Source organism: Pipistrellus hanaki, assembly GCF_964339955.1.
Source record: "Pipistrellus hanaki genome assembly, chromosome: 2".
In the NCBI taxonomy this organism is placed as follows: domain Eukaryota; kingdom Metazoa; phylum Chordata; class Mammalia; order Chiroptera; family Vespertilionidae; genus Pipistrellus; species Pipistrellus hanaki.
The window spans coordinates 112,707,844-112,734,969 of NC_140504.1; the positions used below are offsets into that span (position 1 = coordinate 112,707,844).

Consider the following 27,126-nt stretch of genomic DNA (forward strand, 5'->3'; position numbering starts at 1 on the left):
AGAGAGCTAGAAACGTTGATGAGAAACATCGACCAGCTGCCTCTTGCACACCCCCTACCGGGGATGTGCCCGCAACCAAGGTACATGCCCTTGACCGGAATCGAACCTGGGACCTTTCAGTCCACAGACCGACGCTCTACCACTGAGCCAAACCAGCTTAGGCGGTATGTAGGGTTCTTAATGGCATCAGCTTTAATATGTCAGAATTTGTCATAAAGGAGAGAATTTGTGTTGCATTTGCCAAGACCACTTATTTGAATAATTGAGCTCATTAACAAAAGGACAAATAAGGTCCATGTTTATTCTTCAATATAAGACATGTATATGACTGTGATATATTTTATAAGACAATGAAATAGAGCTGAATGAAATGATATTCAGAAATAAAAATACACATGATACACATAATCACCACATTATGAATCCATTTTTATTTGTTCTCTACCTAGGTGCACCTCAGGACTCACTGACATCTACCAGCGGAGACAACTACAAACACATGTAGTCAGCATATGAACACTCAGATATCTGACATTTCCTGCTCTTCTGAATAAGTAGTAGTTGAGTTATAAGCCTTCATGGACGGTGAAATTGCCTTTATAAAAACTTATTGTAAAAAACACTACCCTACTAAAATGGAGCTAGGAGAAATATCTAGAACTTTTAGTATGAGAAACTTCAGACTCATGCTATGCAAGGAAGTATATTAGCCTAGACATTGAACATCTAGTAAGCCCAGCAGAAAGTTTTCTTTAGTACAGAAATTAACTTGCCTGTGGGAAGTATAATTTTTATCCTAAAAAGGCTTTTAGCGGAGCATGATGATGGATGAGAAGAAGGACTTTAACACTAAATTAAGAAAAAAAAGAAAGAAGTGAAAAAATAAAAAAGAGCAAAAGCAAGGCTAGGAGCATTGTGACTCGGAGAACTGAGACGTGTGGTGATGTGCCCTAAACCCAAGACTGGATTGCCAGAGAGCTGGACTGAGTCTACGGACCAGGTCCAAATGAGGCTCCCTCACCTGGCCTCCAACCAACTGAACAAGCACGTGGATGCATGCTGGCTTCCTTGCCTAATCGCTGTGGTAGGGTAGTGGGGCAGGCGAGATAAGAAAAGAATGAAATATAGAACAAGACCCTCATTTCTCTAATATCAAATCCATATTTTTATTCTAAAACAAGAAAAAAAATGCTATATTTATTGATTTTTATAAAAATGGTGAAAATATAAGTATTCACACATCTTTCAAAACACGCTCACATCAAAGTATGTGGTGACAATGGCAGCATGCCTAGTTACATCTTTGAGGAAAGAAAGCAAAATAATACAGTCAGACAAAAAAATAAACAACTAAAAAGAAACCCATGGTACTCAACAAACATGAGAATTAATCTGATTTTAATCTAGAAATCTATTCCCCAGATTAGCTCAGGTGAAAATCCATTTCAGGGATTTTTGTGCTACAAACTGGAGCATGAGCTCGTTCTCCCTGATTTTTAAATAGCAACAGGTTCTGTGTAAGTGATGGTATCTTATAAATTACAAATGTGGACATGCTTTTTCCTTAACAGTTTGTGAGATTTATTTCTCTCTAGGCAGTGGGAAGGGCCACATCCATGCTTAATTTCCTCCATTTACTAAAGGAATGGCAACTGCCTAATTCAAGTGAGCAAAGCCATATCACGTCATTAAGAGGGTGGAGAAGAAATACAGGCTCTCAAGTCCTAATGGCTTCTTGGAAAAATCTATCACAATAGCCGCAGTCTAGCCAGACTTAGCTTCCACGGGTCATGCTGGTTGACTCCTTCGCTGTACAAAGCCTCTTTTCCAATCGGCAATCTGCCCTTCAGGGCTCTGGCTGGAACAGCCTCACAGGGGTGCGGAGGAAGGCAACAGGATGAGCAGGGGGCTGAAATGCTCCCCTTTCATGTAACTCTAGACTGTGATCATCAATTGGACCATGCAAACTGCCCTCAGCTCTCCTGTGAAAGGTGCCTGCTGGCATGTGGAGGCTTCCTCATGCAAATGTGGAAATTTAATTACAAATTCAAAGGAGATCCAGTTTCAAAGGAGATTACCCTCTCTAAACCTTTTCTGGGGGAAAAAATCATACTCACTAAGTGCAGGGTCATCAGTGGATTAATTTTGCAAAGAAATTTGGCCTACGCGTGCTCTTGCATGTGTGGTAGGGCCTGGGGAAAGTTTATCTGCCAACGCAAGGCAGGGAGTGAATGCAAACTGTGCATCATGCAGAAGACCTCTGCTCTGCCTGGGACAGAACACACACTACAGGACAGAAAAGCCTTCCATGCAGGCTTTCAAATCAGACCCTTGTGTCTTATTTAGCATTTGAGTAAAGGCCAGCTCTCTGTGGTCTGAGTATTAATGCGTGCACTGGCTTGTATTTTTCCAGACTCTATGAATACCATCAGCTAAAGATAGCACAGCAATATAACACTTCAGTCACGGGGCTTTTTTTCTAAGGAAACTAAATTAAACATTTTAAGCATAGTCACATATCAGGAACTGGAGAAGCCAACCTTGGGTAAATGCATGGGCCAAAGGAAAGAAGAAATGCAGCGTGATGTAGGAGCCATGGGTAGGGAAGGTTCATTTTCTAGTACAACCACTAAATTGTCATGTGGCCTTAACTAAATTAAACATTTTCTTCTTTCTCTACTTCCTCATTACCTTATATGTGAAAACAAGGGCATTGCTCAAATAGTCATTCTTGGCATGCTATAAGGATTCACTGGGTGGATATGAGAAATAATGGAGAAAAACCAATGCAAGTTAAAACTGCCCTCAGTGATGCGGCCATCAAGTTATTCTTAGTTCATTCCATTGCTTTTGTGACAGCAAATGCCTAGAACAATTTACAGCCAACAATGAAGACATTTTCCTAGCTAATCTCAGCAGAGCAAATATTTGGACATGGAAAGTGTGAGGAAAGTGTAAGAAGCCGATGGTGAGCTCGGGGTTGGGTGTGTAACAAGAGTTAGTGTGGCTCCGCACCGCCTCTTCTTCATGATGAAACTGCGCCAGCTCATTCCTGAGAGGCCGTGGGCCTTTCTGTGCTGAAGGCAGTTGGTCTCATGACCCTTATTCAGCATCCATGATGAAATGGTGCAGGAGCTCAGGAACAAGAAGCGTCCACTGGAAATCATTCTCGTGTCCAAAAAATGAGGACTTTTGACTTCTGAATGCTTTTTCTTCCCAACCACTGAGCCTTGTGAGACTCCATGTAAGTGAGATCATGAGGCTTTGAAAGTGTTTGTGTTACTTGAATACCATTTCTCAGTCTCTTCAACATGGCAAAGCACAGCATTGTTCTTCCACAGGCTTCCCAAGACCTATCTCTCCTTGTTGACAAGTGCAGCATGAGAAGAGCTCTCATCACTGTTGACAACATTCCAAAGGTTTGTAAGGACCACCCATAAACAGATGTCTCCTTCACCACCTCTCAAAACCGGCGGGCTGCACGCAGATGAATGTTCAATCAGAGGAAAGCGGGGAATGCACTAGGAAATTGTGTGTCACTCATTTGAAATAGAATCAGCTACTTGGGAGAAACTGATGCAATTGGGGGAAATGCAAATTAAACAGAAGATAGGATGTCTGAGGCCTCGTGCTGCAGGACTCAAAGAAAGCTTATGTTCCAAAATGCAAACTATTTATCAATTGCATTCACCTGATTTCAGAACAAATCAAAATAATAAGAAACTAAGTGTTCAAGGGCACAAGAGACTTTGCATTTTTTCCTGGCCATATGATCATCCCTTTGAAAGGCATCATTTAATGATTGGAAGCAGTTTTATTCCTCTAAATTCATCCTCCAGGTTTTAAAAGAAATCTCTAGTATGATGGTGTCAGTAAATTGATAAGGAGCAGACATAATGCATTTAGTCCATGACTAAAATCAAGAAATAAAAATAAAACATAAAAAATTCCAGATAACAGGGAAATAGCTTCCCAAGTGTGCACTACCAAGGGGCATGGGGAAGCGAGAGAGGAGTATGAGGCTTGCCTGTGCCCCCTGGGCCAGAGTGCTGGGAGGCCCCTGGAACCAGAGGCTCTGAGTTCAAATGCGGTGGCCCCCACGTCCCCAAGGCCGCCAGTCATCATAGGTGTCAAGGTATCAGAACTGTTGATTTTTCAAAAAATCTCAAAGCAGCAGCAACCCCAGCAGTTTTCCTGCAAAGCAAACAAAATATGACTCTTGTTAATTCAACAGAGCTTTAAAATTGTAATTAGTTGGTTGTGCCCTTAGGAAAACCACACACGATTTTTTATAATGTATGTGTGTATGTGAGAGGGGAAAAAAGGAACCCTTTGAAGGAGTCCAAATGCTTACCAGAGTGGGGTTAGGTTTTTTTTTTGTGTGTGTGTGTTTTTTTTTTTTTTTCAGTTTATGCAAGATATTTCAGTACTATGTGCCATATAGAAGGACAAGGCCTCTTTGTTCCTTCAGAAGCACAGCCAGCTCCCAAGGCTGCTGCCATCGTCCACTCTATCAGCTCAATCTGGCATCAAAGTGAGACTGCGGGTTGCTAGTAGGGAGACCTCCACTCACTCTAGGCCTGCGTCTGACCTGGCCCACACACCGTTTGCTGCCCTCCATCATTCCTATAGACCTGGGGTGTCCCAAATTTATGTCTCACGGCTCCAAAGAATGCAGTGGGAACAGTGAAATGCCGCTGTTTCTAGGGAGATTTTTAGGGTGTTTCCTCAATGCATCAAAAAACCTCTAACAAATTGCAGGAGATTTATATGCCACAATTTACGTTGTGGATTATGCCTTATTCATAGGGCCTGGAAGTCATACTTTTTCCACAGAAATAATCTCCAACCACCAGATTTCTAAAATCAATATTATCTCAAAGTTGGTTTTACTCATAATAGATCTTGCCAAAAACCCCATCTTAGTCTAGCAGGAAATACTGTGAAGAATGAGCTATTTTTTAAAAAACATGAGGCTGCTCCCAGAGTCCATATCTTAAGCTTACATTTTAATCTGAAAACAAAAAGTAAAAAAATAAACTTGGAAGTGACCACATTGTGTGGACCTGACACACTCGTCCTGCACCTCTGTCTGTGGCCAGACAGAGCGGCGGGACCCAGGAAGGGATGATGGACAGCCCACGTGACTGTCAGGAAGTAGACAAGACCAAGTACAGGGAGAGGGCTCCTCGAGCTGTTCCAGCAAAGATGGTTCTACATAACTGCGACAGTGTGACCGGTTCAGTGCTTTAGTCTTTGTCCCTGTGACTGTTCACAGATTTCAGGATAAGTGGTAGACTGCTAAGTAAGTGACATTTACATCAAAGGCCAAAGACATTTCTAACACTGTTTTGTGAATTTTATTATGGCATATTGATTTATTTCTACTCGGTCTTACTCTATAAAAGATTCAAGTCAGCTTACAAGAATATACACAGTCCAATAGACGAACAAAAACCTCAAGAGCAGAATAAATACAAATCTGAATAAAAGATTAAGAGCCTATGGATCTCTTTGGACTGGAGCAGTTGCCAGCAGCCTGGGAGGAGTGGGGCAGGCCTTGGGCCACTTTGGGAGCGTGTGAGGTGCTGGGTCCCAAAGCTCCAGGGCATCTGCCAGGCTGGCCTTGGTAGTCACTGAATTCCCAACCCCAGGCCAATCCGAAGCACTTGCAATCTTCTGCACACCCCACAATTTGCTAATTGCTGGAAATCCCAAGGACAGGACAGCCACATTTGTTTACAGGATAAAAGATTAATACCAGAAGGCAGCAATAATGCAGGTTCACAAATTTTAAGTCCTACATAGTTATTTAAATTTAGCTACAAAAATACCTTGGACTCATTGCCCTAGAACTTATCCCCCAACAAGAACATAAATATTGGGGTTTCTATGAGCCTTCTATAATATAAAGTACTCTTGCTTGGGCTTCTCCTTTAGGGCACAAATTGGGCTAGCTTACTGATATAACAGAAGATATTCATGTGTAAAACTATCTCTTAAGAATTCCAACAAAATTCTAAGCAGGGTAGAGTCCATGGGGTCCAAGATTGGGTGAAGACCAGGAAGCTGCTTAGGAGAGAAAAACAATGTGAGTTTTAGATTCAGAGACCCTAAGAGGATGACATTCTACTACTGACCAGCTGTTCGGCTTTGGGTGAGTTACTGAGTCTTTGAGTCTCTAAGGCTTAGTTTACCTGTCTAGGCAAAAAAAAATATATTACTTCCTCTGATCTAACACAGCTGTCGTAAGGACCACCAGAGGCAGTTTCTGTTCCATTACAGGCACCTATTGAGTACCTACTATGTGCCAGGCACTGGTCTCGAGATGTTGTTTGAATTATCTCAGTTGAGCCTTTTAGAAACTTAGGAAGTAAGACTCTCCCAAACTCCAAACCAGGAAACTGAGGTTTCTCAGCTAGAAAATGGCAGAGTCCAGGTGCAAATACTGCAATCTTTGTCTCCCAGCCCACCTCAGCCAAAACCACCACTCTGCTTCCCACATAATGGAACAAACACTGGATTTATCTTAAGGACTGCACACAGCTTTTCAGGAAAAGGACTACACACAGCTCAGCATTGAGACCAACCTTTCAAATGGGCCTCTTCTGGAGACTATTGGGTCACAAGGTCTTGAGCATCAGAGCGGCAATTTTTCTCCTAGGAAAACCAGAAGACATTTGGGGAAGGATAAGAACTTTTTTACATCAGTTCCTGACTTATGAAAACACTTGAGTCAATTATTTTCTACTGAGTAGAAAGTTCTTGAAACCTTGATGCTAATGATCCTCTGACAGATATAATGAGTCCAGCTCAGGCACAACCCTACTCTGCCCTGGAGCTCCTTTCATCACTACCCTCCCTCAGAGTCAGGGTCAAAGAACTCGGCACCTAACAACACCTAAATTTCACACATGTGTGTGCTGCCAAAACTTCCTTGGACATTCACTTAGACAAAACACAAGAGTCAGAACTGAGACTTGGGTTGCAGTGACTACAAAGATGCGCTGGACACAGAAACTGCTTCATCCAAAAGTTTTCAAATCCAGCGGACAAGAGTCAAGTGCTACAAGAGAGGCTCAGGAAAACAGAGAAAGCATCTCCAATTGGGGGTTGAGAAGAGCCATCTTAAAGGAGGTGGCATTTAAAATAGGCCTTAGACAATTGCCATGATTTGGGCTGATCTGAAGGAATGAGTGGAAACAAGACTGGACCCGACCGAGGTCAGGGCATCTTGGAAGAGACCTGGACTGTTGGCTGTGCCTGCTGTGCACAATGGGAAGCACCTGAAACTATTTGATCAGAGTAATATGATCAGAGTTGTAATTAAAGAAATTATGATTGGTGAATTAGCGAAGAGAGCCAATGGAGGTTGAATATCGGCTCATGGGTTGTTTTATTAGCTCCGTGATGTCTGATGCAGGATGGGTTATATATAGATGGTTGGGTCATAAGAAAAGCTTATGCCATCTCTTCAGCTTCCTCATCCACAGACTAAGGAGAACAGTGCCTGTTCCAGAGGATTGGTGTGAGGATTAAATGAGTTAATATTTGTATAGCAATTAGAAGAGTGCCAATAACTATAATTTTTATAATAATGAACTAGCTTTATCAATGGAATTTTTTTAATCCTCACCATTCATGAAATATCTACCCACTTTAGGTACCAGCAGATAGAATAACAAAAAGTTGATTTTGTTGCTGTTACATCATTTAAAAAATATTTTTAAACACTTTCCAAATTGTATAATGTCATTAATTATCCACTGTGGTTTCCATATTGTCCTACCATGTCAAAGTGTATTTAGACACCAATAAGCTTGGATAAAAATACATTGGTGGAAAATTGGCCCAAAATAGGTTGGTAACCCTAATAAGCAGTTTATGTGGACTGAGTAAGGTACAGAATAGGTAATATGTCTATTTTTGCTTGCCATCAGTACCAATTATCAAGGAAAGGTATATTCAGACACAAATAAAATTGAGTACTGATGCTGAATTTAGAAGCAAAGCTAATTTCAATACAAACTGAATGTGGAAAAAATGAATACCTGAAGCATAGTCATCCCAAGGTTTGCTGGTCAGTGGAAAAGCTCCATTCTGAACCCCATGGAGTGGGTAGGATGAGGAGCAGAGATGGAAGAAGTGAAAGTGTGTCAGAGTCATGCTACCCAGGGGCCAGATGCTCACGTCACACCAACCCTCAGTGAGCCCGAAGACTTAGACTGCTGATTGCTCTGAATGTATCTTGTTCAGTTAAAAATTCTAAATGTTTAGTAAATTTATTTAAATGCTACACATCTGCTTCCATGTCATTGACTTGAATGGAGATAATCTAGAGGAGACTATCATGGTCGTTCAGATGAGGGTTGACCTGGACCAGAATAACTATGTGGTTGGAGAGGAGACAGATTCCAGAAGTAACTAGGGAAATAATGTGCAGAACTTGGGGATAAATTAAGCATGAAATGAGGGAATTGAGAAAGAAAGAGGGGAAAATGAAGATGTCCTTTAAGGTCATTAAGTGAAGTCACTCTGGGAGGGGTTGGGGATGGGGTGAGGTGGGGGGAGATGAGTTCAATTTAGGAGAAGATCCAAGTGGAAATGTCAGTACACATGTGGATTGTGTACCTGAAGTTCAGGAAACAAATCTGTGCTGAAGAGACAGATGGGTGAGTCAGAATATAAATGATAATTAAGGCCATAAGAGTAGATAAGGAATTTATGACTTAATTATTACTTATTTATTAATAAGGGAGTGGGCTAAATTATTCACACTAAATCCTTCTGTCATCTTCATTTTGTCTCTGGTAAGAGTATCCTTTACATATATTTACATTAATAAATGCACCAAGATGAGTATAATAGTTTTTGGTGCCAAAGAAGACTAAACCAGGTAAGCATAGAAGTTAGAAATTGAGTTCTGTTTTAAGGAGACATAACACACATTGATATAGTCTCCCAAACTTTATATGTTCATTTGACCTACACTATATGTGTGTTTGTGTAAAGTATGCATAAGTACATATGCATAGCATAGTTTATAATAGATACAAAGATTTAATAATAAACATAACACAACATTTATTTTAAAATCAAAAACTGCTCAATAAAAGCATTTTAAGCAATTTAACACTAGCATAGATTTGAAGGCTATGAGAAAAGGAATTAAATAGAACCTCTCTTAAGGCTAAAATTCTTCAAGCATCTGATCATCAAAAAAATGAGGCTATACAAAGAAGAGCCTTGGTTACCTGTGTTTTGAGTCTTGAGTGGAGCTTGTGGTCTGATAACCAAGGGTGCTTGAGAGCCTCACTTGCACTTATTCGCCAACTAAAGGGAAATTCAGAAGGTTATTAGAGGGAACATGCCCGATGAGGCCTGAACCTGCCATTCAAGCTCATCTCTAGCCACTGCCTTTGGGAGACCAATGCAGGTGGTGAAGTTCCCAGGCCATTCTGACTGCTCTGAAAATGTCAGTGTCATGTAAGTTACCATCTAATTCAACCAGGGTAATAACATGGGTAAGACAAAGCAAGGCAACAATTCCAATGTCTTATTAATAACCAGACATCTACTTTCAAATAGTAGGTTAGAGGCCCGGTGCATGAATTGGTGCATAAGTGGAGTCCTGCCAGCCTGCCCCAATAGGGGCCAATCGGGTGGGACCAGCTGGGGGGAGGGGCCACAGACAGTTGACTAGCCAGCTCCACCCCTTATCAAGCTCTTGGTCCAGAGGACAATTTGTATATTAGCCTTTTATTATACACTAGAAGACCAATGCATGAAATTTGTGCACAGGTAGAGTCCCTAGCAGCTGCCAGCCGGGAACTCCCTTTATTTTGTGCTGCCCTCTGGTGGTCAGTGCATGTCATAGTGAACAATCAAACTCCTGAGAGGACACTTAGCATATTAGGCTTTTATATAGAGAGAGGATATTATATTCTTGATGTACTGTCTGAGCTTCATAAACTGTGCTCTTAGTCAATTGAAGAATAAACATATGTTTATTATTGTAAGGACAAAATGCTACAATGATTCTTGATTCTTGCAAAAGCAATTGATATATTAAAACTTTAATTATATGCATTACTAACTTTTTAATTAAAAAGTTTCAAAGAGTTAAGTAGAAAAATAAGTGAAAAGTTAATGTAAGTATTAAAAGAGAGTATTTTATATTCTGTCATGATACTAGGTTTCATCAGGTATTGACATGAATACTTAACTAGTTGTCATTTTGCCCAAATGTGTATCTGCTGCTCCTTCAGTGTTAAAGAAACCAGCAGACAAAGGGAGCAGCAGAAACGGGGCTGAAGTGCAAAAGGCCCGGCTCAGAATCTGCCCTGAGGAGCCCTGACTGCTTCACTGCTCCCAGTAATAATATGATGGTGATGATAGCCACACACCTCAGGATCTCCATGTGATCAAACCAGAGAACAGGTAAATGGATACAACAGGTCCTCGAATAATGTCATTTAGTTCAATGTCATTTCCTTATACGTTGATGAGGGAAAAATTCAGTTTTAGCTGGGTACACTGTTTTTGCATGTGTACTCTGTCCTTTCTGCAAGGGTTTCCTCTGGACACTCCAGTTTCCTCCCACAACCCAGAGATATTCACATGCATGCATTGGAGTGTCTGCACTGTCCTATAGTGTGCCCTGCAATGGAAGGGCATCCTGACCAGCATGGGTTCCACCTTTGCCCTGAGCCACTTTCAAGCCTTAACTAAAATAAGTAGGGCATGTCCTTGTTTTTAATTAATCTTTCTTAATGTATATTAGCTCACCTTCATTTTTTTTGGTGTTTTGGTCATTATTTAGAAGTTTGCTGGTGCTTTTGTGACCAGAAATATGCCATTTTTAATTGATAAAAGCAATGATATATCTTGCTTTTATCAATTAGCCCATGGTAAAATTGGTTTTGGTATATGTCATTCGACTTAAAGTCAAGTTTCCAAGTGTCCAAGTTTTCTATGAACAACATTAAGTGAAGACTTACTATATCTCTAAATAGGTTTTCAGTAAATTTGTATTTCTCATCTATCAAAGATTTAATAGAGTTTATGTTTTCCCTTTGTTTACTGCTTGGCATTCAGTGTTATAAATAATGATAATAACATCAGCTTTTCATGAATGTGCCTTTCCATTCAAGATAGGGCATATGACCAGTGACTATTCATTACCTCTCCTCTCAGACTGAGACCCCAGCCTGGCCAAGTCCTCCTCCCCTTTAGGACTTAGCTCTGGCCCTTGTCAATACACTCTATCTTTGCATTAGTCACATCCATTATTTTTTTTAAAAATACCTACGGTATCTCTTCTACTAGATCATTAGTTACCTAAAGGCAGGGGCTGGGCTTTATACATCTGCCCTCAATGCCCAAGAAACATTCCCTGGCAGACTATAGGCAATTCCCTACTTGTTTCAGAAAAAGAGCCTTCTGTGTGGCAGGCATTGTACCAGACCCTTTCCCATGTTGTGTGTTACCAGCCCCTCCACTGCTCCCTCCTCTGTATTGGTTCATAGTCATGCTTATTAATAACTTAAAAGCCAAAACTAAAATGAAATAATAAAGCAAGTATTGTTGGCCCTGAGAATCTTAAAAACTACCCACTGTACTGTGTTTTAGATATAAAACCATTTAAAACTGTGTGTGCAGGGTAATGACAATGTCCTTCCCCTGTCCATCATTCATTTGAGAACCTATAATGGGCCAGCCTCCTCTTCTTCACAAACTGAAACTTACACGAATGTTGTCTCAACATGGCAGGAAATAGAAGGCTATGGAGTACAATGGTTAAGTGTCTGGCCTTGGGGTAAGGTAAGCTTGTGTTTGATTATAAATTCTACCACACTAGCTGTATGATCTTGGGAAAACTCCTGAGAGTCTTATCCATAAAACAGTAATGATAATTTCCACTTCATGGAACTGAGTGGGGGTTGAAAGAGATAATGCCCTGGCACAGTCTGGCCCATTATAGGTTCTTAAATGAAATAATAGTTAAGTGTTCATCTACACAGAGCTGTATTTGTGCTTCATAAATGTGAAAGGTGTCATGGAAATAACTCATCCCAAAGCCTTCATTTGGAGGGTGAGTCACTGAGGTCCAATGAGAACCTTTTAGTGCAAGAGCCTCATTGCAAAAGACAAAGACTGAAGATTTTGCAGCTCCATTCAAACCTCATGACCAAAGCAGTCATATATATCAGTAAATTGGGTCAAGAGCATCAACTCTTCCTATTTACAACTTGGTGCAAGCATCGGTAAATATTTGAATTTACTTCTTTCACCCACAGCATGCAACAGAGCCTAGATATATTTTTATCTGTCATTAATTCTAATAGTCCTGGAGCCATACTGCTCCTCTATAGCCCCAACTTCTTCCAGAACCCTCGATGAGCTGGGGTTACCTTTTCTCCTTAATGAGAAGCTTAGAGATGAACTCCTTGGCCTCTTCTGAGATGTTTTGAAATTCTTCCTCCTCTAAGTCCCACCTGCAGGCCAGGATGTTGTTCAGGGTCTCAGCATCATTATCACCCAGGAAGGGGGACAAGCCACTAAGTCTACAAGACACAGGGTCCAGAGTGAGTATTTTTTTCAACTGCTTCAAACTCCTCATAAATAAGTTGCTTTTCATGGTTCTCTCATTTAAAAAAATGAAAGAAAGCAAACAAACTAATATTTAAACATAATTTAAACCTAAAAATATACATTTTACCTCCCCCAACCCATTTCTGTTAAAGAACTGCAGGGACCCAAGTGGCAGCCGCACCTGACTGTGCATCTCACAGACCAGCACAACCTCCTCTTACAGCACTTATGGCTGAGATGGTCTGTCACATGGCAAACACGGGGAGTGTCACCTCTAGGGAGTAAAGATAGTTTTTAAAATTATTTTTAAGGCATTGGGTGGTGTCTGAGGAGTTGAAATGACCAGCAAAGAAGACACCATTACTTTTTCAGATGATGGTCAGGGAAGGAATTTACTTTTTTCACCCACAGCATTCAACAGAGTCTAGAAAGTAGTTGACTATGGCATGGTGTTATTTATTCTTAAGATAGCTAAATTAGAGCTTTCATTCAAAATAGCAAAACCTCATAGAATATGCATAATGATTGAGAATAAGTGTCAGGGAGATTAGTGGTCTGCTTACAGCATATAGGCAATGACCCCCACACTCCACATGTCAGTGGGAAAGGAAACAAAATCATAGTTCACGACTTCAGGGGCAAGAAACTCTGGGGTTCCAAAGTTCACCTTCAGCTTATCTCTGGGTTTGTATCTGAAATTTAGAAGACAAGTGGAGAGATGGTGAGTGGCAATCAAAGATCATGGAAATTGAAAACACACAGTCTATAAACAAAATTACTTCAGCCACACAACAAATTTAGAATAAACAGATTTTAAAGGAAATCACTTTAAAGTGTCAAAAACTTGTGAAGAAGTTCTAAGAGCTTTAAGTCATAATTCATACAATAAAACTTTAATAATCTAATAATCTAAAACAGTTATGAGAAAAGCTACTAGAATAATTAGAACACCTGAATTATAGAAAATATATATATATATCAGGGAAGGAATTTACTTTTTTCACCCACAGCATTCAACAGAGCCTAGAAAGTAGTTGACTATGGGGTATATATATATATATATATATATATATATATACCCCAACAGGAGCGCCAGAATGACTGAATGACTGGTTGCTATGATGTGCACTGCAGCAGCCAACCAGCCCAACTGGGGCACCCAATTGGCTTCCCCAACCTCCTGTGGCCCCTCTCCCAGCCAGCTCCATCCCTGATCAGCCCCCTTCCGATTGGGGGCAGGGATGGCCAACCTCCTGTGGTGGGCCCGGCCTTGATTGGCCTCCATTGGGGCCTGGCTGGCCAGATGCCACCCATGCACAAATTTGTGCACCAGGCGTCTAGTGACCAAATAAAAACTTATGTGATTCTTGACATGTAGATGGATTCAATAAACCCTTATTAATTAATTAGAAGCCAGGTTCACAAATTCATGCACCAGTGGGGTCCCTCAGCCTGGCCTGCAGGATCAGGCTGAAGCTGGCTCTCAGACATCCCCTGAGGGGTCCTGAATTGCAAGAGGACACAGGCGAGGCCAAGGGACCCCACCAGTGCACAAACAGGGCCAGGAAGGGACAATGGAAAGGCTCCAGGGCACGTACAGCCCATCTCACTCAGTCCTGATTGGCCAGACCCCAGCAGCAAACTAATCTACTGGTCGAAGCCCCTTGGTGGTCAGTGCATATCATAGTGAGCAGTTGAGTGGCCTTAGCATATCTTTAGCATATTACACTTTTATTGGTTGAACAGATGATTAGATGATCGGACACTTAACATATTAGGGTTTTATTATATAGAATACATTAATTGCAATAATTTACAACATCTATTTTATTTCTTTGTTAATGTGTTGAAGTGCATGTAAATTCTTTGTTCCCTTCAGAACCTTAGATGTTCCAGAACCTTGCTATCTTGTTTATACTACAAATATTTTTTAAAAGTAAATCTCATTACAGATGGAACAAATATAAAAGACAAACTCTTACAAATTCTGAATTAATGTTTTTAAATTTAATAACTTCACTGTACAGGAGGTCCTCAGGTTACATCGGAGATGTTCCTATGGTGCGATGTAATGCGAGTTTCACTGTAAGTCGGATCCCACCTCCATAAGCATCTACATCGCTGCATGGAGCACATGCACAGCAGTAATGAAGTGAAACAGTAAAATAAAACTTAAAAGAAAGGTAACAAGCCGAAACCGGTTTGGCTCAGTGGATAGAGCATAAGCCTGTGGACTGAAAGGTCCCACGTTCGATTCCTGTCAAGGGCATGTACCTGGGTTGTGGGCACATCCCCAGTAGGGGGTGTTCAAGAGGCAGCTGCTCGATGTTTCTCTCTCATCGATGTTTCTAACTCTCTGTCCCTCTCCCTTCCTCTCTATAAAAAATCAATAATATATATATATATATATATATATATATATATATATTTTTTTAAAAAAGGAAAGGGACAATGGAAAGGCTCCAGGTCAATTTATGACCTTTACTTGTGGTAAGTAAATAATAAAAACATAAAGCACATGTGTACATATGTCGAAATGATGGAACTTTTCTTTTACATAAATAAATGGGAGATGGCGATGTAACCACAAAACAATGTACGTCATGTCCGACTTAACCCGAGGACTGCCTGTATTGGGTTTTAATTGTTTATCTTTTTCTTGCATGCACTGTAGAAAGTTCTAAACATTCAAATCCCAAAGTCAGCAAGGTAAAACTGAAACATAATTTTTGTTAAGGTAAATTTAAATAAGGGTATGAAGCTAAGGGATGTATCTATCAGATTTGTCTTTACAAAGAAAGAGCACTCATCGTGCTCCCTAACTCCATTCATACACCTATGTTCAAATAGACGTACCTTCTGGCCAATCCAAAATCAATAATTTTTATTTGTTTAGTATCCCGATTCACACACAGGATATTCTCAGGCTGCCAGGAGAAAGAGACACATTAGCAATGAAAACAACCATCATTCACTCAAATTGTCCTTGAACCACGACTAAAAATACAACGATGCTCAGGAAAAACATAGCAGGCCTTTCACTTTGGGGCTGGCTTGTCTGTGTGGGTATTTTCTCCTTTAATTATGTGGTAGACGAGGTTTTGGGTGCCATGCCAAACTTGCATTACCCCGCCTGTTCTCCCCCCTGCTCCTGCAGTTTACCATGATGTGTGAGGTCAGGCAGGAGGCCTCCATGAGGGAAGGAAAAAGGGGACTGCTTCAGTACTTTCCAAATGTACTATGGGGGCTGTCTCAGACCTGACATCTGCCCCCCCTAAAATTATGAAGTATGAATTTCCCTTCTTGGAGGAATATTTTACCCAAGGATTTATGAATTCTAAGAGAAATGGCCTGATTCATTTAAACAACCCCCCTGAATATGCAATAGAATATGAATCCTCCAACCTCCAGATTTTCCTTTATGCTTTGGTCTATGAGAAAGTCATGTGTCAAAGGAAGGCTTCCCCCATTTCATTCTTCATTCTCTGTAATTCCAACGTTTTGCTGAGTTGGGTCTCAATGCCTAACACCTTTGACTAAGTGTTCCCTTGGAGTTTGATTCTGGGAACACTTAGCCCTGCTAATCCAACAGTCTTAGGGTGAAGAGGGAGAAACATAGATAGTAGCACTGTAATGGTTTACAGAATGTCTTACACATGTTAGGACAGAAAAGCTTAGGTCAGAGAAATATGAGAGATCTAATTTAAAGTTAAGGTTATCCATAAAAGAGAAATTTTTCAACAAATTGCCTGGATTCTCAAGTTCTAATCCATCCCAACTCTTCCCTTATTGCTGGGGGTGGGAGGAGGGGAGCATGAGCTGAATAATTGAATACTTAAGATCCCATGTCCAATCCTTTAGGAGGAATTCTGTCTTGGTGGAGAGGAGATTCAGATGAGATCAGAAACTCAGAAAACACTTTATAAAATAACATAGTCCATAGACATTCCAATAACAATGTCTTTGGAAGATCTTTTCTAACATATCTCTAAAACAGATGTTTCTGAGAAAAAAACTTTCGAGAAGTGGGTGCCATATAAGAACATTTGGTTTTATGCTTAAATAACTGATCAATCATGTATAAAGCTATCTAGTTGTCAGCCTACTATGACACCACACACAAAATTGTTGCAGAATGTAAAGAAGCAGTTTCAACGTCAGTTCAAAAGTTATTTTTTTCTAATTATAGAATTAAAGCATATTCATTAACTAATATTTGTAAAACAGATTTATAAAAATATAAAGGAGAGCATTTTTAAGTCACCTCCAAACTCTTCTACACATGATAAGCTCTCAATATTTTTGGCCTTTTTCCTTCCAAGGAGCTTTTTGAACGGATGACTGGTCTTTAATGGCCTGTCCAGCTGCTGCCTTTATTATATCTTTACGTACAAGTCGTAGACTAAATTATTCACTGCAAGTCCTCAGTCAACATTATGGAGCCACATATGAAGCCGCTTATGATACGTCGGGTTCTAGTTCCAGTTGCCAATCAAATCCCTTTATGGATATCTGCAGAATATCCTACTCAATGAAATGCTCCGTGAAAATACACATTCTCAAACTCAGCTCATAACTGAGGGCTTTGTTAATGATTTTTAACCTTTGACTTTCCCATTTTTATATGCCACTTACTTCTGCCCTGTGAATGGGAGAGGTAGAGCACATAAATCAAAACACCGAGGGAAGACAAGTTATAGGAGAGAGGCCCATGGGAAACTATTTAAGCAACTTAAGTGTATTTACTTCAACATGCCTGGTGACTTACCATAAATGGCATGTTATATAGAATACTTTATCTCACTGCTAAGCTGTGTAAACAGGGCAATGAGAAAAATGTGCCTCACAGAAGATACATTTCATGATGTTCAGTTGGAATATTAGAGCTGGCCAATTATTGGCCCTGGGTCTTTCATTGGTTGTAACTAGTTACAACCTAGGGACTTCATAATGGGAGAGAAATCAAAAGGGAAAGTTCATTGTCTGGACAGTGTTGCTCAATGGTTGAGCATCAATCTATGAACCAGGAGATTCCCAGTCAGGCCACATGCAGGAGGCAGCCGATCAATGATTCTCTCTCATCATTGATATTTCTCTCTCTCTCTCCTTTTTGCTTCCTCTCTCTGAAATCAGTAAAAACATATTAAGAAAACAAAAACAAAAATGGAGGGGTCATTGAATAAGAGAAGTAAGGGAGGTATCTTAGATTCCCACTGCTTACAGAAACTTTCCACCATTTTCAGCATTTTCTCACTATTCTTCTGGCTGCCCGTATACCATCCTGCCATTGGCTTCTCTTTCAGTGCCCTAGCATGCCCGTCAAAAAACAAAGCCCTAAAGTCAAGAGCTGCCTGAGTGAATTTCAAAAGAATGCTAGAGACTCTTGTAGAGCTGAAAGACTTGGCTACTACAAGGGTATGTTGACCTAATAAAATCCTCCCACCTACTTAGCACATAATGTCAGGAACACAACAAGGGCACCATGTTGGTGATGATGGTGGTGGTTTTAATTCTAAACTTTTAAGAAAATGATCTCCATGTGGATTTCTTTAACACAGATAAGTTGCAAGAATCTAAATAGTAGTCTCTAAAGAATGAGAATGCAAATATTAGTGGGTGACAGAAGTTGGAAATGGAAAGGTAAGGTTAAGAATCTGAATTTTTATTAATTACTTAATATATACTTAGTGACAGTCTCAGAGTCCCAAGCTGGTATATAGTGTCTGACGGGGCCCTCTGATTCACACAAGAGGAAAGGTCAGGATACAAAACATGTTCTACCTTCAGGTCCAGATGAAGAATGTACATCTGATGCATGTGTCGTATTCCCTCACATATCTGCTTGATGAACAGGATGGTGTCCAACTCAGTCAGATTGTAGTTGTTGTCAATGATCCTATCAAACAGCTCCCCTCCGTCCACACTGCAGAAGGGAGAGGAAGGAAGTCCTGAGTCTTAATTCCTTCATGAACATGTTTTTCTTGCAGCAGGTTGGTGCATACACTCCTATAGCTCTTTCAATAAAGGTGCACACACAGTTCTTTCTTTGCCTTCTTTGCTATCTCAGTTAGATGACTCTTAGGTTGAAGGACTTTGTCTTACCTGTTTTACAAAGTTGCAAAGTCCCACCGAGACCGGTTTGGCTCAGTGGATAGAGCGTCGGCTTGGGGACTGAAGGGACCCGGGTTCGATTCCGGTCAAGGGCATGTACCTTGGTTGCGGGCATATCCCCAGTAGGGGGTGTGCAGGAGGCAGCTGATCGATGACTCTCTCTCATCGATGTTTCTAGCTTTCTATCTCTCTCCCTTCCTCTCTGTACAAAATCAATAAAATATATTAAAAATAAATAAATAAATAAAATAAAGGAGATGGGATGATTTTCCCCACCTCAGTTTAAAAAAAAAAAAAAAGAAAAACAAAGTTGCAAAGTCCCTTTCATGCAGTGGCTGCCACTCTGGAATAAGTCTACATCTACCATTTTCTAACAAACATGGAAAATAAAGAGGCCTCAAAGAAGGCAGGGAGTGAAATTATAAACACCAACTGAGGGTATGATAGGGTCTCCTCAGATTAATTTCAGTGATAAAGTGCTTTTATGTGGCTGATGATAAATATTTAGTATTCAAAATTTCTTATTAAACAATGATAAAGAAAATTTCAAATGAGGAGAAAATGAAGTGAAGAATGATTCATGAACAATACCGATTCACTTTCTAACTAAACACTAAGTTTTAGAAAGCTGATTTTAAATGGAAGTTTATTAGCCCTAATTATTAAGTGTTTTACATGGACAGTAAAGTGTAGTTCAAACATCACTATTCTCCAGGTCAACCAGAATAATATTTAAGCTGGATTTTTTACAGTATAGCTTGCATATAAAGTTAGATCTATGTTGCTTTTCTACTTCTTATTAATTAAATCATATATGGAAATAGCTATTTCCAATTAATGTCCTTTCTGAAACCGATGAGATTATCAGAACTAGTGGTACACTAAGCACCAAGCATAGATCTGGAAACTTCAGCAATAGGACAGAGCACCATGGTCACAGGTGTTGCGGGTCTCTCTCCACAGGGTGCACAGCTTTCCAGGGGAATGGAAGAGGAAGCAGAAGGGAACACATACTACTCCATGACCAGGACGATGTCATTCTTAGACTCGAAGGCATCGTAGAGCTGAATGAGGTTCACATGATCCAGCTGGTTCATGACAGTGATCTCATTCTTCACTTCATCCTGAGAAGAAGGACAGGCTCTCAGTGAAGTGAGGATAACAGTAAGGAAACACCCACATGGCACAGCCTTTACCTTATCCTTCAGGCCTCTAGTCTTGATTATCTTGGCCGCCAGCTTTAAACCTGTTGCTTTCTCTTCACACTTGTGAACCTGGCCAAAGCGCCCCCTGCCAAAGAAGAGGACAAGGTTGAGGCTCTGTCCCCACCAGAACCTGGCTTTTGTCACTGCCAACAAGATGAGGCAGTTGCCCCAAGCATTTCTCCTTTTGAGTTGAATGAGCAAACCTGTTAGTGCATCTTTAGTAGCCAACAAACTTCTACAACAGTGTCAAGGGGTGGTTTGTGGGTCACTGGATCAGAATCTTCTGGGGGTAGAAATATGTTTCACAGCTCTACCCCAGACCTACTGAGACAGGAATTTGAGATGAGGCCCCAGGATCTGCATTTCACATTTCATGGGTAATTCATACGCACCCTAAAATTTGAGAACCTCTGTTATAGAGAAATTAGAATTGTTCTGAATTCATAGAAATATAATAAGCTAGGCTTTGTAAGAATGTGAACAATACAAGTTATGAACAGGCACATCACTGTTGTTGTTTTTGGAAATGCATATAAATAAAAAAGAAGTAATAACAATATTACATATAAACACATATACATATACATACTTGTTTCTGAGCTTTTTTAAAATATATTTTTCAGTTATTTTATAGAGGAAGAGAGAGGGAGAGAGATAGAAACATCAATGATGAGAGAGAATCATTGATTGATTGCTTCCTGCATGCCCCCTACTGGGGATGATCAAGCACACAACCTAGGCATGTGCCCTGATCAGCAATCAAACCGTGATCTCCTGGTTCATAGGTTGATGCTCAACCACTGAGCCATGCCAGCCAGAGCAGCATCTCTGAGCTTTTTGACACTTTAGCTTGGATATAAATATATATACTTTGTAAGACAGCTTCTTACAAAGGTAATAACAGACAGCAATGTACCCTCATGAATAATTTTCTAGTCTGACTTGTTTGCTGTGATTCCTGATTTAGTAAAACAGACAGAACCCCAGTGCCTGCCTCTGCAATGATGGCTCTCACAGCAGGGCCACAAGGAAGCTTCCCTTAGTAGGGGTGTCGAACTCAATCAGAGAAGGGGCCAAAATCTAAAATCCAGTCTAAATTGCGGGCCGAATGGTTTACTGAACAGTCATAAACTGACAATGTCATAAACTGACAGCGGAGTGCAATGATGACAGCGCGGTGCAGGCCACATTGCAAGGCCTGGTGGGCTGGATTTGGCCCGCGGGCCTTGTGTTTGACACATGTGCCTTACAGCATCGGGAGCCTAACGTCACTGCACTCTTAGAGGCCTGCAGAGGTGAGAGTCTTGGCAACAACCAAAAGAGGGAGGGTGATGACTACCACCACACCTCATGCAACTCAGCTACACAACCCTGGCAGAAGCTTAGGGGTCCATAAACAGCGAAGTGATAACTTGAATTCTAAGTGGCTGCTGATTATTAAAAAAAAAAAAATTTCTCCTTCCCTAGATTAACAAAAGCCCCCAGGACTGCCTGGCTTAGCTGATGTGCCACATCACTTTTAACCTCAGAACTACTTCAACTTTCACATGATTTACTCTGCAAGTGCCTTGAATGGTGAGGCTGCCTTCAAGTACTCCTGCTGGCCCACCACACTGATAAACTCATGCTAGCTGAATATGCTAAATTGTAATTATAAATACTCTTATATTTGGAGATAAACCCCAGGAAAATTCAGGGGCCTGCCACCACCAGCATAGTGGGTGGGGGTGGGATTCAGTGATCCTCTACTAAAGGTGAAAAATAAATAAATATCTGCATCTGGAACCTTTAATTACCAAAAAGGAGATACAGCCATTGATTATCTCTGCACTTTGAGACAACAATATACAACTGACTGTGGTCCTCTAACTTATTTGCCAAGTGAGATCTGACAGCCAGTTTTGAGTGAAGCCCAGACAGTAGGTGACCAGCAGCTGGTGTAGATTGCAGAAACCAAGAAGATCCAATGAACTTATCAAGGAGCCATTGACAGCCTTCACCAGAAACATGGCCCTGGGGATTGTTTCAAAGCCTCTTCTGCCCAATAACTCCTCTCCTTTAGAGAAGCAGTTGCTAGCTTGCTGCTAAAGACCCAGGCAAGCTGCTGCAGGCTCCAAAACACCTACTCGTGTTTCAGAACCCCTGCTCCTCCCTCAGCCCATCCTCACAGTCCCGAGGGGAGTTCTCCAGGATCAGGTTGCTGAGGAGGAAAGTTCAGGTGGTTTCGTGTAGTAGAGGGGAAAAAAAAAAAACAGAATGGGAAGAGAAAGAAGCGGCTTTACAAATGTCAACAATACCTCCAATGGCCAGTCACAGAAACATAAATTACAGTAGCTATAGTTATTTTCCAGTGTGCTGTTAAGTAAATTTTGTATGTATTTGCACACATTTTCTGTTTTCCTTTTCCTATTTTATATAGATATGTTAATGATATTAAATTTTAGAATTTAGGCTTTAAATAACAAGATACCATAGGGGATTGTGACTGAAGTAGAAGAGGAAGGAAAGAATAATGACCTCGGGTCCCTGATGGACTCCACTCTACCTTCTTCAGGGAAAGACTGTGCATTTAGATGTCCTTCCAACAAGTTATTCAGTGAAGAAAGTAATTGATTGAAATGGAGAAGAGTGGAAAACCAACAGCAAGCATAAATGGAAGAGCAACAGCAAGCATCAAAACGATTTAACACACATTGTTAAGAAATACAGTGTTCACTCATTTTCACCATTTGTTTCTCAGTTTTCACACTTTGGACAGCTTCTCAATCTTCTGGTGACTCACAGTGGCTCTCTCTCCTCTCAGACAATGCAATATGGGAAGCAAAGTGGATAATTGATGTGGAATTTAATCCCCACATCAATTTCTGGCATCCGTGATGCTTAAAATCTCTTAAAATGTTTGTTGATGACATTTCTGATTCTCAGGTCAAGACTGGCAAATATTTAGAAACCCTCCGGATCTTTGAAAGTTCTCTTTTTTGTCGAAAGTGTGTTAAGATAGAGCATGACTTACCCTCCTAAAATTTCTGTTCTGCTCACAGTATAGAGACTATTGACTGCTGTCTGTTTGGCTGTTACAATCCGGTGATGAAAGGGTGCGGGAGGAGCCGGGCCGTCATCTAGAAGGTGAGAGGGAAAGGAGGGCCATCTGTTAAGCAGTCAGACTCTTTATAGCACCAAGCATTGGGCCTCAGAGTGAAATTTTGCTCATTTAATAATAAAATACAGCAGGCCATCTGTTTTATTCCTAATGACCCAGGGAGTACAACTTTTCATTTCATATTATGATCTGTGATTCATGAAGGTGACACCTGACATCTTTGAGAAAGAATGTCAGGACCACTAACCTCTGGTTCAAACCATCTTCAGGACAACTTTTAGAAATATGAACATAGTTGTAAATCTCCAATCCCAAGACAGTCCAAATAGGTTAGACTTCCAAGCCTATGGTCATTTAAGTTCAAACATGAGATATTGTTTGTTCCATTTTTTTTTTTTAGTACCACAAATTTATTTTAATTATAGCAGGGAGGGGAAAAAGTGAAAAGTTTCTTCATATCATTAAAATATTTGAGATTATTACATATTACTTTCCAAAATATTTTAGCCTTTACTTAAGATACTTAAGGCACAAATATGAGTTTTTTCTGGCTGGAAATAAAATGCCCAGTAAAACTGGCTAAGTATATATTCCACAGCTCTCAAATTTCTCCTGCTTTCTAACTTCTAGCCTAAGGGTTTAAACTCTAGTCCACCTCAGGATTGATTCTGAAATACAAAATTATATTTTCCCAATATTCTTTTCACTTTTCCATGATTGCTGCTGTTAAAGCTTTCTTGCTACAAACCTATTCATTTCCTCATTTATTTATCTACTGCACTTACATGCTTACATGCATACAAAATATACAAAAGAGGTAAATAGATAATAACTTTGCTTTCAAATATTTACATGTCTCAACAAATAATTCTTAAGTATTTATCTTGTGTTAGGCACTTTTCCAAGTATTAATATTTTAATTGAGATAATATAAGTCTGGGACTTTGATTTGAAATGGACATTTATCTCTCACACCATAAATATGCAGAAAAAGTCATGAAAAATTATCTCAATGGCATTCTTCTCTTCAGACTAGAAAAAGTGATAGAGTTACAAACATAAATGGCATCAACACAGCCTAATGTCTCCTTCAGGATGTTGGGCTAAATTAAATTTATTCGGAAATGCTTGCTAAAAAGGTTTAAGAAAGTTTAGAGGTTGAAACAAAAGCCGTTTCATACTGAGTGGAGTCACCAGATCTTGCTATGTGGAGGTCTTAAATCCAGGGGACTCCAAGTTCCCCTGGACTGGTCTCATTTCCTGTGTCCTTCTCAGTGTGTATCCTTCACCTGACCCACTACATCTACTCTGCTCTTTTTGTTGTCCTCTTCGCTGACGTGCTCCTCCACCACTCTCTGCTTACTACTGCCACTGTGCTCTGTCTGCTCAGCACTCTGAAAAACAGGTCCTAGATTTTTTGAGGATTTGTGCTGTGGAAATGGCTTTTACACTGCTGACACATTTGGAAAATAAAACTTAACTGCAACTCTCAAAGTTTTGGGAAGGAAATTTTTAGGTAGTCAAATTTCTTAGAACTAAAGCTTCCTCAGAGTGGTGTTTTGGTGAAGAGACCTAAGCTTTGTGACAGATAGGCTGTGATGTCAGTTTTGGGGGTTAAAATGGAGCAATGTGCTTCTCCATCGTATCTGGGTGCCAGGATGATAGATTTAGGCAACTAGGATCCCAGAGAACCTCCCCAATTATTGGGACCCCAACTTATTCCATTGAACCTTTACAAAATCAGTCATTTCATGAATATGTAACTAACTTGATCTTTATTTTTTCACTTCCTTCTTTTATAAAAGAGAGAAATGACTGAATTGAAGCATAATAAAATAAATAATAATCTTTGTGGACATTCACAGCAATGAGAGTAAGCCTTTTATGGTGAAGAAATTGACCCAATTTCTATTTGCAACAGTTCCAGATCTTAGGAAGCACACCTTCCCAGCAATGGACTTTCTTAGTAAACATAACTATTTATGTTTAATTCTTGGAAAATTAGACTTCTCCATGATTAGATTTCAAATACAGTGTTTAAAATAAAATAAGAATTATATTTTAAACCAATTTTTTAAAAAAAAGACCACAGATGTTTGGATTCTTTTTGTTCCAAATAGATTCTGTGGGTGATTATAACACTAGAGGCCTAGTGCACAAAATTCGTGCATGGGCGGGGGGGTGTCCCTCAGCCCAGCCTGCACTCTCTCCAATCTGGGACCCCTTGAGGGGATGTCCAACTGCCTGTTTAGGCCCGATCCTTCTGGGCAGTTGGACATCCCTCTCACAATCCAGGACTGCTGGCTCTCAACTGCTCACCTGCCTAGTGCCTAATTGCCCCTAACCACTTCTGCCTGCCAGACTGATCACCCCCTAACCACTCCCTGCCAGCCCGATCAACATCTAACTGCTCCCTTGCTGGCCCCATTGCCCCTAAACTGCCCTCCCCTGCCAGCCTGGTTACCCCTAACTGCCCTCCCCTGTAGGCTTGGTCCCCCACAACTGCCCTCCTCTGCTGACATGGTCACCCCTAACTGCCCTCCCCTGCTGGCCTGATTGCCCACAACTGCCCTCCCCTGAAGGCCATCTTGTGGTGACCATCTTGTATCTACACGGGGGCAGCCATCTTTCACCACACTGGGGCGACCATCTTGTGTATTGGAGTGATGGTCAATTTGTATATTATCTTTTGTTAGATAGGATAGGATAATTAATTGTAGTTGGCTACATAGTGACCTGCATTTATTTGCAAAACTTTGCAGTTGAAGAGTGATTCAGTAATCTTATTTATTACTCAATCCTCATAATATTTGGAGGAAAATAGCAACTTCTCAGATGTAAATGACTAGGTAAACTTTTTGAGAATTAGATTTAACTTACAAATAAATCTGATCTTTATTCAATTCTTAATCTTAGGAAGGATGTGCTCTATATTGCTAAAAATAAGAAAATTTTACTTGAACTTTAAAAGATATTGATTGATGTGAGTGCTATTAATCATTATTTTGTCTTTCCATTGGCAGGAGACTTGGAAAATAACACAATGCATGAACATATCACAGTCATGAAGAAAGATAAATGGCAAAAAAAGTGGCAAAAAAAAAAAAATCTACATAGGTGAATACTGGTTTTTAAACCATTGCTTTAAACTTATTTCAGCTATCCTTTTGCTATGGCCATAATTTACAATGGCACATGTATCTACAAAGAACATCAGAATAGATGTATAATGTTTTTACCCCTACCTTTCACAGAACTGATCACTATTAGTTTTGTCAACACTTGGCTTTTTATTTGAACACTTGTCCATCACTGTCTCACTTGCAATAGATGATCCCCCTTTTTTTCTCAGGGTCTCTTTCATTAGTCTCTTTCTTATAATAAATTTCATTTTCCTCCCTTTTGAACACTAGACATTCACTTTTATTCACAGGGGCTTGCTTATCACCTCCAGCACTGTTCTTTGCTTGTCGACACAATCTCTCTGTGTATAAAATGTCTCTTCCACCTGTATTTTCTCTTGGTTCTATGGACTTGCTTAGAGCAAACTCTTCTATCTTGTCTTGTGGTCTTTTTGCATGAAATGTGGACAAACTTCTCAGCATTTTCTTTGTGGGGTTTATTAACCTTTTCTTTGTCAGAGGAAGGCTGGCTCTTCTGAGAAGATCTTTCTAAAAGCCACCACAGGACACAAATACTTTAATGGAGGATGTGTATGATCAGCATCAATTTGTCTTCCTATAATGGCATCTCTATTCAGCTTTGTCTTTATCAGCAGATAAGAGTTTTTGAAAAGCAAAAGTATACGTGACCATGACCAACTGAGTAACCATTGGGTTCCCCAAGATTTTCTAGTTGGTAGCTAGTACCCAAAGCCAATCAAATAAAGGTATTCAATTGCACTTCTCCTACATGTGGCTTTATGAATGTGTAACTTCCTCTGAATAAGAACAACAGCAACCTGACTTTTATAACAGAACTTTCTTTATCCATAGATATCTGGTCTTCTGAAGCTGTTACCTGTGGGGACCAATGTCCTCTTGCCTTTGACAGGTGCCATTTCTTTCAGGTTGGGATATGACCACACCTTCTCCTTAGCCTGTGGGTACACAATTG

General features: G+C 40.3%; 1 protein-coding gene across 6 annotated transcripts in view; it reads right to left on the bottom strand.

Moving 5' to 3' along the window:
* Nucleotides 1-411: 411 nt before the first annotated feature.
* Nucleotides 412-27,126, bottom strand: part of MYLK4 (myosin light chain kinase family member 4) — a 97,840-nt gene continuing 71,125 nt past the window's right edge. For 2 of the 6 annotated variants that reach the window (XM_084873154.1, XM_084873157.1), the window contains 11 exons: nt 27,031-27,109; nt 22,924-23,029; nt 19,902-19,995; nt 19,720-19,829; nt 18,376-18,517; nt 15,451-15,521; nt 13,158-13,286; nt 12,414-12,566; nt 9,255-9,333; nt 6,591-6,660; nt 412-4,194 (listed from right to left, as the gene is read on the bottom strand). In XM_084873154.1, coding sequence (XP_084729280.1) covers nt 6,616-6,660; nt 9,255-9,333; nt 12,414-12,566; nt 13,158-13,286; nt 15,451-15,521; nt 18,376-18,517; nt 19,720-19,829; nt 19,902-19,995; nt 22,924-23,029; nt 27,031-27,109 — 1,008 coding nt within the window. In that variant the 3' untranslated portion in view covers nt 412-4,194; nt 6,591-6,615. Of the gene's footprint in view, nt 4,195-4,271; nt 6,073-6,590; nt 6,661-9,254; nt 9,334-12,413; nt 12,567-13,157; nt 13,287-15,450; nt 15,522-18,375; nt 18,518-19,719; nt 19,830-19,901; nt 19,996-22,923; nt 23,030-27,030; nt 27,110-27,126 lie in introns of those variants that run through there. The other 4 variants (XM_084873155.1, XM_084873158.1, XM_084873156.1 and 1 more) reach the window with 2 other exon arrangements.